Source organism: Neodiprion lecontei, chromosome 1, assembly GCF_021901455.1.
Source record: "Neodiprion lecontei isolate iyNeoLeco1 chromosome 1, iyNeoLeco1.1, whole genome shotgun sequence".
NCBI lineage: Eukaryota > Metazoa > Arthropoda > Insecta > Hymenoptera > Diprionidae > Neodiprion > Neodiprion lecontei.
The window spans coordinates 4750238-4761436 of NC_060260.1; the positions used below are offsets into that span (position 1 = coordinate 4750238).

Here is an 11199-nt window from a genome sequence, read left to right on the forward strand (position 1 = left end):
TAGTTTTTGTCAATGCTAGGGCATAAGCACTTTGAAGCACCGCTGTTGTTAGCGAGTGCATTTAATCGCGATTTTTCGGAAATTCGCGAACGGAAATTCGTCTTTTGTAACAAAGGAGAATACCTACTTGCTCATTTGATTCGTTGAATTGTTGCAGTGAAGTAATAGGAGCTAACACCAGCCCAGGATTTCATTCTCCTGAGTCAGTTTACATTAGGGTTATGTGGTTCATCGACACTTATTGGAAAACCTACTATGTCTCAATTTGATTTGAAATTATTTCAGCCCGTCACTGAACTATTCATAAACTGATATACAAGCATCATGGCAGAAGTATCTCAAGATTTGACGTCCCTTAGAGTTGGGTTTATCGGTGGTGGAAATATGGCTAGTGCCATTGGTGCTGGTCTCATAAGAAGAGGTACAGTACAAGTTTTGAATTAAAAATGAATAATTCTATACCAGTTTACCGTTTCACACAGCCATCAGATTATGCAGCAAATAGACAATGGTGTTCATACATGATTACGCTTTAGTACCAATAAACATTAATGTTGATTATGTAGTATTCATAAATATTAGGCAAGTGTACAATAGTACAAGTCTTGAGTCAAATATTTTGATACCCACATGCATAGGCGTATTAAAAGCTGATAACGTCTGGGTATCTGGGAGAACGACCAGAACGCTTGGTTTCTGGAGCGATCTAGGGGCTCATGCAACACTGAAAAATGGAGAGGTTGTGGAAAATACTGATGTCATATTTCTCGCAATGAAACCACAAATGCTGGATGATGCTTTAGCTGGTATTGCTAAAACTATAACTAAATGCCCTCCAAGCAAATTGTATGTGTCCGTACTTGTTGGCGTGACTCTTGAGGTTCTTCAGACAGTAAGTAGGAAAAGTAAGACTGTGAAATAGTAAAATCTTAGTGAAATAGATTTTCACTTTAAAACAAATAACAGCAATCATCAAATTTATCAGTTTTACAAGCAGTTGAGACTTTGAACTTTTTCTTTAAACCTATGAACCAATGTCTATGTTTAGTTTTTATGTTGATTTTATTTTTATTTACTATTAACATAATCAGGTATGTATTCCAGAAATTAGAACGCATTGTGCAGCAACCGAGAGTTATTAGATCAATGCCGAATACACCTATGATGGTCGGGGAGGGTATCACTGGTATGTATTAGCCAGTTGAATTTGAATAAAATAGCCATCATCTAGCTTGCTACACTCCCATGTATCATTGTTACAACAATTATGAATCATGTTAACAAATTTTTGTTATTGTGTTTTGATATGACATTTGGTCTAGGATTGTAGTATTGAAACGTTCATTACCACAATGTCATTCATTTTATTTTCAGTCTACTGTTCTAAAGGAACAACTGCTAACGACGAAATTTTGGTAAATGCATTATTTTCACATGTGGGAATCAGCGAGAGCATACCAGAAACTCTAATGAATGCTGTTGGTGGACTGTCAGGTTCTGGTCCTGCCTATGTATGTAATGTAACAGTGTTTATTATTTTTTTGTACTAGAAACTTACATCAGACTTATCATATGACTATTTTATAACTGGGAAAACATGTTTTTCAATATAAGTTGACAAATTTATCTTAGACTAGATTGTAGTTCTAATATAACTCTTGGCTATCTTTCCATAAAGGCGTATTTGATAACCGAAGCTCTTTCCGATGGCGCTGTAAGAATGGGTGTCCCACGTCCGATGGCCACAAAATTTGCTGCTCAAGTTTTAGTAGGAGCCGGTAAAATGATATTAGAAACAGGACGGCATCCAGGCCAGTTGAAAGATGAAGTTTGCTCTCCAGCTGGCACAACAATTAGAGGAATTCATGCTCTAGAACAAGGTGGCATCAGGTATGAACACTAAATCTTTTTTGACTAATTGTCTAACTGTCTCGCTTTGAAGAATGTATCATTTTCTTCCTATTTCATACTGGTTTAAATTTCCTTCAACACCATTTATAAATTACATAACAATGATGTAAAATGTAATTCAGCCTTGCATATTTCGTTCTGTCATTTAAGGGGATCGTTAATGAACGCGATTGAAGCAGCAGTAACTAGATCAGATGAGTTGTCTTCCGTGCCTAAGTAACGACTTTGTAGAATGTACATTGTTGGGAAGAGAATAAATGAAAATCGCTAGCAAATTTCTAGTGCATAATTTTATGTTGATTATTATAACTTGATGTCATATGATATAATTACATGTAAGTATCGTAGACTATGAAGATTATCAAACTTCCGATGGTTGAAAAAAATGGTGAGATTGAATCGGAAGTTGAGATGTATTTGATGTAGACATCACTTAATTCACAGGATTCCTTAGATTTTCAAACCAGTACTAAATTTGTGTTGCGTGTAAAAGTGTTTTTACTTCCCATAATTCAAATATTATTACCAGCTGCAGATTATGTATGACTAGGCATGAGTATGCATAAATTGTGAGATTCCTGTTAAATATAATGTAAATAGTCTACTTAGCATTGTAAAATTTGGTGACAAAGTCCGCGGAAGGTCTAGTTGGAAATTGTAACGAGTTCAAATTCAGCGGAGGTATTTATGCATGTGTCATGTGCATACATTGTACATGACATACATTGTTGGCCGAACTCACGTTGCTATTTGCGCATCGGCGCATCGATGCATCATCGCGTCAGCTGATTCATTGCCGGCGAAATTCCTAAGCTTTTCGAGTCAACAAACATATTCGGAAGATAATAAAGACCCATTGCGCAGCACAGAATTCGATTTCATAAACTTAGTCCTTCCAGTTACGTTGAACTGACAAGTAGAGCAGCCACGTGCGTCTAATTCGTAAACGCGGCCGGTATAAATACGGAGCACTGTGCAGTCGTAATAGTCTTTTATTTATTACGTAATTAATGGCACACGGCCGAGTATGATTTCAGAATAGGAACGCGATTTTGTACCGAATATATTTCGCTCTGCATCAATTAAACTGTTGCCTTTCTTGTTTGATATATAGGATATAGTTTTCTATTTTTGATTGGTTGAATTTGTCAAACGCTATTTCGACATGATGTCATCAAGTTTAATTTTGAGGAAGGTGTGTTGTTCTTGTTGCAGTCATGCCCTGAGATATGAAAACGGTAAATTACGACATTATATACTTATGGGATTATTCTATTTCGCATGCAATTTCGTATGCCTGTGTCATCAGCATACATTCACTCGTAAACTTGGCCTATTTAACGAAAAATTTGCATCTATGTTTAAGTTCAGTAATTGCTAATTTGTTGAATTATCATTAACGTTTATTTTTTTTTTTTTTTTAGCAAATTTCATTAATCTATCGCGCAAATTCTCATCAAAGAGCACAGTAGGGTGTATCGGATTTATAGGCGGGGGAAATATTGCTAGAGCTATCGGCAATGGGATATTAAAAAGTAGTAAGTATACAAATAAATTATACTAATTAATATTATGTCATTTGCTCTAAGAACTTTATTGATCATAGACTTTATTTTCTGAAAATAGAGCTTGTCGAACCACCCAGCATATATGTAGCAGAACCTTACGAACCGATGCAAAAACCATGGCTGGATTTGGGGACAAAAGTAACTAACGAAAATGGAAAAGTTGTGGAAAATTGTGATATCATATTTCTGTCCGTGAAAACAACCGCTTTAAATGCAGCAGCCACTGGCATAAAGAATACTTTGTCAGTACCAGTGCGAGACAAATTATTCATTTCCGTTCTGGCTGGGATACCTTTGTCAGTTTTAAAAAAGGTAAAGTGCGTTTTGTAATGATATATACATGAGAACAATCATTCTAAAAAATATTTGTTAATTTCAGGTGATCCTGCCTGTCGTACCTGAGGCCAGAATAATACGGTCGACTTTGAATATGCCTTTGTTAATTGGAGAGGGTTGCGCAGGCAAGTAGCAGCTTCATATTGTTAATGGAACAAACTCTGTTGAGCAAGAAAGCAAATGTATTTTTGTACTTACCTAAGAATTGAGAAAATAATTTTTATTTCTTGTTTACAGTATTCAGTGGAGACAGTAGCGTGACGGAGGAAGATATAGCCTCTGTAAAGACCATAATGTCCGGGCTTGGAATGTGTAACTTCATACCTGAATTGCAGCTCAATGCAGCTAGCGGCCTCGTGGGATGCGGTCCTGCCTATGTTAGTATCTCATCTAAATATACGCTTATTTTCACGTTGTGCTTTCAATTCGGAAAATAACAAATTGAAATTGTGTCCAGATTTATTACCATGACTACTTAATAAAAGTATTCTCCCATTTCTCAGATGTACATTATGATCGAGGCATTAGCTGATGGTGCAGTAAAAATGGGTGTGCCACGAGATTTAGCGATTAAATTTGCCGCACAGACTATGTACGGATCTGCAAAAATGGTACTTGAAACTGGGAAGCATCCAGGTGAATTAAAAGATCAAGTCTGTTCTCCTGGTGGTACATCTATTCGTGGCCTGCATGCCATGGAAAAGTCAGGCGTTAGGTGAGCCTAACTTTTTTGATTTTTTGCATTTTATTCAATGCCGTTTTATAACGATTATTCAATTTTCAGAGCCGCGCTTATGGATGCAATTGAAGAAGCAGTTAAGAGATCGGAAGAAATTACTAATAAATAAAGTACTCCTGGAAAGTAAGGATGTACATATCAAGATGAACCTATTTGTGAGTCATGTACTGAGAAATTTTTTTAATTTGTGCATAATATGTGACCTGATAAAGTATGTGAATTTTGTGTGAAATGCGAATGGGTTATCATCTTAATGCTGCGTGAGTCACAAGATAATGCAAAAGGGCAGAGTAAGTGCGTGTTCAACTAAAATTAACTCTATTGAAAAAAAATGAGCTAGGGGTAGTATTTTTCTCTTTACCCATTTGGTCAGAGTTTTATTGGCAAAATATTTTTCTACGTACTCTGCCAACTCATTTTTCTACGTATTAATGTAAGACACCTTGTAATAGCTCTGTTCTTATATAAATTGGATGCGCTTAACTAAAAAATGTTTGTACCTGCTTTTTTAAATGTTTATTAATAAAAAGCACAATTCCATATTGAGTGTTCACGTATGAGTTCATACATTACCATTTACTCCTGAGGAAAGTGAGAATAATTTAGAACATAGTGATAGGTAAAATTTTCTAGCTTATGCAAAATAATGTAAGTCTATATTAAGCTTGTTTTCTTTTGGCTGAACATCTTGGCAAATGGACAGTTTGGTTGCGAATAGCTGTCATGGTCATTGCTAACTATTCCCACATCAAACGCTCACAGTCGTTTCAAAGTTTTCTGTCCTCACAGTTGTATCACAAAACTAGATAGTGTCATGGAATCTACCGTCGAATGCATTTCTGGTAAACTGTTCAATCTTTTTATAATAACTATAATGGTATTTGTGTTACTTATATTCTACTGTGATATATGCAGTATAGTTTTATTCTGTGTAGCCACTCTAAAGAAGGATATTGGCTTCATTGGAGGCGGTAACATTGCCAGAGCTATTGGCCATGGCATCATTAACAATGGTGAGATTACTTCTCAAGTCACTGACTGTAGATTTAATTCAATAATCAATTTCATATGATTACTAGGCTTAGTGGAAGCTTCGAAACTTCATGTATCAGAGCCAGTTAAATTGTTGCAAGAAAATTGGCGTGAAATGGGTGTAAATATATCCGCCAATAATGCTGAGGTAGTGCAAAAAACAGATACCATATTTCTCCTTGTGAAACCTGGATCTTTGAAAGAGGCAATGGAATCTCTTAAACAAAATTTGGGATCTTTAAATATTGGTGAAAAATTATTTGTTTCGGTGTTAGCTGGAGTATCGTTGGCAAAACTTGAGGAGGTTCGTGCAATTTCAAGCATGTTTTATTGAATACATAATTTATAAAACCAATATTACACTATGTGGTTTTATCATACATTTGTTTCATCTTACATACTTGTACAATTTGTAAAATATATTATTTATTATAAATTTTTTTTAGATAATCTTACCGATTATACCAAAGGCAAAAATAATCAGAACTATGCCAAATATGGCATTAATGGTTGGAGCCGGTGCTACTGGTAAAGAAATGAAATCAATTTTAGATTGGGCAGGTACATACATAATGCCACAAAAATCGTTCTAATCGAAATATGCCAACATTTACATATTACACCGTTTTGATTGGAAATTTTTTCGAAGCCGTTGAAAGCATTTCATTCTAAACTTAAATTGACTATTGAGTGTATAATTTGGCAGTCCTTGTCTCCCTCGGATGTTAAATCTATAACATTCGGTTTTGAAATCTTTATTTTCCAGCGAGCTGTTAAATCTATTACTACCCTTTCAACATCTGACATGCTCGTAGTAATCTCCAGAATTTCAAATATGTACTCGTCCACGCTCAAGTCTTTAAGTCCAGCATTTTTACTAAAAACGGGAAATACACGATTTTAAACACTAACGAAAAACAAAATTTTCTTGCTGTAATAAGTAGCTGTTTGTAAAACAATTCTACGAATAGGTAAAACCGTTTCCAAATTCTAAATAAACTTACTTGCATATAGGACACTTCCATGACTTAACTTTGTAGTTCAGCATTACATAAGATTGCAAATCGAAGCATTGTATATGTTCACAATTACAGCCCCGTGCAGGTATCGTGATCCGAGTCAAACTGAGAGGGCATTTTAGTGGTAGCTGAGAGATCGAGTTGTTACTTATTGTGCACCTGGCATACATTTCACTACACCACGAAGCCATGTTGTTCAATCAGTATCTTACCTCCACCTCCATTACTTCCAGCTCCAACGTATCTTGATTAATCTCAGATTGGATTCTGTTATTAGGAGTGTTGGTGCTCAATATTTTCGTTATTCTGGCCATGCTTTTTTCTTTCGATACTATCCCTTCGAGCAAAAGTTTTTCTATACTTTCCTTCCAACTTAACTGATCAAACACTGTTGAATAAAAACGAAAGCACAGATCAATTATACAGAGGAAAAAAACAGAACTTGAAAATCAATTCCCAGTATTTTACTTTCAACTATGCGACGCTATTGAACTGTCGACATGCACCTCGACTGAATATAATCCACTGTAAAATAAAAATCAAAGCATAGATTATACAGAGGAAAAATAAGAAACTGAAAATCAACTCAGTATTTGACCTTTACCTAAACGTTGCAGTGAACTTTTGGTATGACACTCGACTTATCAACTACTCTCTGCTGGTTACCCACTAATGTAGCATAAACACAAAAGGTCAGACAAATTAGACACAGGAAAAAAAGACCCACACCACGCCCAGGTAAATACCTTTACTAACAAGAGTGTAGAACTTTTGTATACTTAATTTGCTACCTAAACTCGCCAGCTACCCAAGTTAGGCAGTGCTGATGGACATACACATACACTGCAGGTTGAACAATAATTCTTACATTTTTTTTTGGGCAAGTACAATATTCGAGGGGATAGGTGTCGCCATCCCTCGAGAACTTATAGTTATATTTCAATTTCAGAGCATTTAAACTCTATCTGCCCAATCTGATTGATTTTCATAGAAACTGTAAAATAAAGTAAATAACTATTCTGTAGTTGATACGGGTCAATGGACAGTTAATCATAAAGTTCCTTTTTCAGTGTTCGCTTGTGGTCATGGAGCAACAAAGCAAGATGCAGATCTTGTCACAACAATAATGTCAAGTATTGGAATCTGTGAGCAAGTACCGGAAGACCTAATAAATCCTATAACAGGACTCTCTGGTGCTGGCCCAGCTTACGTAAGTCGATCCTTTAGAAGTGATTTTGAAATGTATCAGCTCATATCATATTATGAATAAACTTGTTTTATTTATTCGCAGGTATATGTAATGATTGAGGCGTTAGCTGACGGAGCTGTTAGAATGGGAGTCCCAAGAGATTTGGCCATAAAATTTGCTGGGCAAAGTTTTTATGGTGCTTCTAAAATGCTACTGCAAACTAAAAAACATCCTGGACAACTCAAGGATGAAGTCTGTTCACCAGGTGGTATAACAATTTGTGGAGTACATGCTATTGAAAACGGAGGTGTTAGGTAAGTTTAACTGAAGAAATGGAGAAATTAAAATTTCATTCAACTTCAGTTCAAATATACCGTATATTTGCTTTTTTGTCTATTATAGAGCAGCACTGATGAATGCTGTTGTAGCAGCTGTACAACGATCATCGGAATTAGACAAAAAATAGATATATGATTCGTTATGGGAAGTTATAAACTTTCTATGCAATAATTTATATCAAATCCTTTTGCCGAATAACAAGAAAAATAATATAAATGACAGATGTGTAGAAAACAAATTGATCGAAATTCAAAGATGATTTATAAGATTTCGTGTATCACGTTTTGTCTTGACTTCTTTATTGACAAAGTTAACTGGGAAGTAATAATTTATGGACCAGATCAAATCTGTTTATACATACATATTAGGATCCTCCTTATTTTATACTTTTTCGATTTTTCACCCCAAATTAGAAATTTCTCACATTTATAGAGTTTTTGGCAAATATTTAGTCCCGAAAACTGAAACCTTTTAAAGAGAATTTTATTTATTCGTTTATTTATTGGGAACGAATTTGGGGGTAGTTTGGTGAAAATTCGAAAAAGTTCAAAATAAGGACCGATCTAGTACATAGATTGATCTGCAATATACTTTTCTAAACATGCCAAACTACGTCGATTTATAGGTGCATTTGATTCAAATGAAGCCAAGTCCAGATCCTTTACAGTTAAAGTAATATAATATTTATTAATCTATTGAAATTAAATATATTTACAATGACATACAAGGTAATACAAAAGTTGAGATATATTTTCATACATACATACACAGTTCAGTTTGTTTTTGCATATTCTACGCATCGAGATGGATCCGTAGGATAATATTCCTGGCATTTAGTCATTAATCTCTTGAGTGCCTGTATATACTTACGCTGCGTCTCGTCGTTCATCACATGAGCAACATTTTTGGAGAAAATTTTTTCACGACCGGTACGAGCATGAATACCAACCATAGTCACACCAATTGGCCAAGGAGAGTTTCCGATAGCCATTTGAAGATATGCATCGCTTGCCTGAAATGAATAGACACAATTTGAAATTATCCATATTTTCAGCTATATTCACATTATCATTAATCATGGAGAGTCAAGTTGATTCAATGATAAATTAGGAAAAATATACGTCATTAATTCACTTTTCTAAACTAGCATGACATATTTACCAGTATGTAATTGCGCTCAAGAAGGTGTTTAACTATTTCAGTTAAACTGTCAGTAATATCTTCAGGTAGAGACTTGTTTTTCAACTTTCTGAGTAGGGGTTTGAGGTATTCTCGGGTTTGAGCATATGTAGCACTAGCCATTTTTCCTCTAGTGCTATTCTTTTCCATAGCAGCTCTACTGTTCAACTGATTGCCCCACATTTTTACAAGGAATTGTAAAAACTGAGTGATAACATTCATGTCGTATTCCCTGTCCCCACAATTCAGCTTGGCAGACATCTTCTGTATATCGTCATAGGTCACACCTTCGTCAGGTACGTGTACATCGCCTTTACCTTCTCCGTCTTGCGGTTTCGACGATTCGAATATTTCATCAAGGTATGCCTGGTCAACCTGTTCCATAGCTTCTTGGAAATCATTACGGAATCCCTAGGAGACAAACAAAGAGCAGTGTTAAAACAACAATAGAATAAACCAACATCAAGCATTCCCTCAGAGAATTTTACATCAACCCCCAAATCATTTACATGGCAATTTTAACTGTATCGTTGATTTTTACTTTTAACGATTAACTTTCTCATACCTTGTTTACTTCTGGTTCAAGTATTTCCCGTTTTCTTAGTCTTCTGAATGCTTCTAGCTCCGATTCACCAAATAATAATACCGGTTCTCCCCGTTCACGTAGTCGTCGTATGACTTCAGGCCTTGACAAGGCTAAATGCTCCTGACCATTGTTCGCTATAGAATCCGCTGAGTGATCGCTGACGTCGGATTTGACCGTGTCCTTTTTGTGTCCATACTTTTCCAAGTATTCTTCTTGTTCCTTTGCTGCCAGTTCTCCACGGCGAAAGTATTTCTTATTGTTATGCTGTATCGGGATCATATGACAATCGTTAAAATTTTAGGTTATTCTACATTCACCTGAAAACTGCATGTAATCGATTTACAGAAGATACGAAGAATACGGTTCATATAATGACTGCAAATCTAAGGACTTACTTCTCACCTACCAAAATATTACTCTCCTCCAGCTGTTTCCTTTTTTTCATTATTTCTGCCTTCAAAATATCCATCGCAATCGATTTGTGCGATAGATTTGTGGGGCAATGCGAATTGTTTTGAAATTTTTCTTATTATTATTTTTATTTATAAGCAGATGTGCAATATATGGTTTTAAAACATTACAAATTTTCTAAAACTTGTTTTAGAAACGTAATAATCAAAACAGAACAACTACAACCTCTTGGCTATTTCTGTTTTTCACGAAACAGCTGATTTGCTGATTTAGTTTGTCTAAATCTTAAAGAGATGGCGTAAGCGAACTACGTTCATTGTTTATGGATAGGGCGAAACAAAGTTATTTTCTTACAGCACTAGATGGCAGGATAGCATAATGAGCAAGTAAATCGACAAGGAGCAAAACATAATATCATATGAAACTGTCGCACACGTATTTCGTAAGTAGGTATAGCGACTTGCCAGTTTTTTTCGAAATGTAAATAACTGAAAGTAGAAAGTTGAAATGAAATATCGATGTACAGACTACATTTTTAGGAGTTACTTATTATCCTAAGCCAAAATTTGACCGACAGAATTGGCCAGTGTAGCTGTATGTACGCTGCGCGCATCTGGCCGTATAATTTCAATCGACGGGAAATCCGTTCGTTGGTTCGGCTATGACAAATGAAACAAAATAATAGTTTGACTATCATCAATGATATATTTGCCGGTAAAAATGTGACTTCAGAACTATTTATTTATTTATGCCCAAACAGTCGTGCGTTTATTATTTTTCTGCAGTACGACAAAAATAAGAGGCAATCAGACACGCGACGTCTCAAGAATAGTGCGTACGTGGTTTACTGAATGCCTCTGATAATTTCTATAAAGTTTGTCAGCATACAT

At 35.4% G+C, this 11199-nt stretch overlaps 4 protein-coding genes across 7 annotated transcripts; 2 read left to right on the forward strand and 2 right to left on the reverse strand.

Annotated features, from left to right (window-relative positions):
- The first annotated feature begins 285 nt into the window (after positions 1-285).
- Positions 286-5094, forward strand: LOC107226326. Its single transcript, XM_046739087.1, has 13 exons — positions 286-421; positions 639-892; positions 1105-1186; positions 1375-1511; positions 1679-1890; positions 2062-2128; positions 3047-3149; positions 3336-3449; positions 3538-3791; positions 3859-3940; positions 4053-4192; positions 4319-4530; positions 4600-5094. Exons 1-13 carry the CDS (start codon positions 325-327, stop codon positions 4661-4663), a joined length of 1818 nt encoding a protein of 605 aa, XP_046595043.1. The 5' UTR covers positions 286-324; the 3' UTR covers positions 4664-5094.
- Positions 5095-5253: 159 nt separating this feature from the next.
- On the forward strand, positions 5254-8418 carry LOC107226362 (pyrroline-5-carboxylate reductase 1, mitochondrial). Of its 2 annotated transcripts, none has more exons than XM_015667155.2 (7): positions 5254-5396; positions 5490-5567; positions 5634-5890; positions 6033-6114; positions 7676-7815; positions 7897-8108; positions 8197-8418. In XM_015667155.2, exons 1-7 carry the CDS (start codon positions 5369-5371, stop codon positions 8258-8260), a joined length of 861 nt encoding a protein of 286 aa, XP_015522641.1. In that variant the 5' UTR covers positions 5254-5368; the 3' UTR covers positions 8261-8418. The 2 variants fall into 2 exon arrangements, with proteins under 2 accessions (XP_015522641.1, XP_046600218.1); XM_046744262.1 differs by having other exon boundaries at positions 5292-5396; positions 5475-5567.
- Positions 6112-7606, reverse strand: LOC107226361 (zinc finger MIZ domain-containing protein 2). 3 transcript variants are annotated; one of them, XR_006905106.1, is made up of 5 exons: positions 7210-7606; positions 7074-7130; positions 6818-6993; positions 6591-6710; positions 6112-6463 (listed from the first exon to the last, which is right to left on the reverse strand). XR_006905106.1 is itself a non-coding variant. In XM_015667154.2 (5 exons), coding segments are annotated over exons 2-5 (534 nt in total). In that variant the 5' UTR covers positions 7075-7130; positions 7210-7340; the 3' UTR covers positions 6112-6249. The 3 variants fall into 3 exon arrangements, 2 of the variants coding, with proteins under 2 accessions (XP_015522640.1, XP_046600276.1); XM_015667154.2 differs by having other exon boundaries at positions 6591-6733; positions 7210-7340; XM_046744320.1 differs by having other exon boundaries at positions 6591-6733; positions 6818-7130; positions 7210-7336.
- Positions 8419-8535: 117 nt separating the features above from the next.
- LOC107226329 (pre-mRNA-splicing factor 18) lies at positions 8536-10694 on the reverse strand. The gene is made up of 4 exons (XM_015667109.2): positions 10305-10694; positions 9878-10162; positions 9295-9723; positions 8536-9145 (listed from the first exon to the last, which is right to left on the reverse strand). The coding sequence occupies exons 1-4, from the start codon at positions 10365-10367 to the stop codon at positions 8906-8908; spliced, it is 1017 nt and encodes a 338-aa protein (XP_015522595.2). The 5' UTR covers positions 10368-10694; the 3' UTR covers positions 8536-8905.
- Positions 10695-11199: the final 505 nt, after the last annotated feature.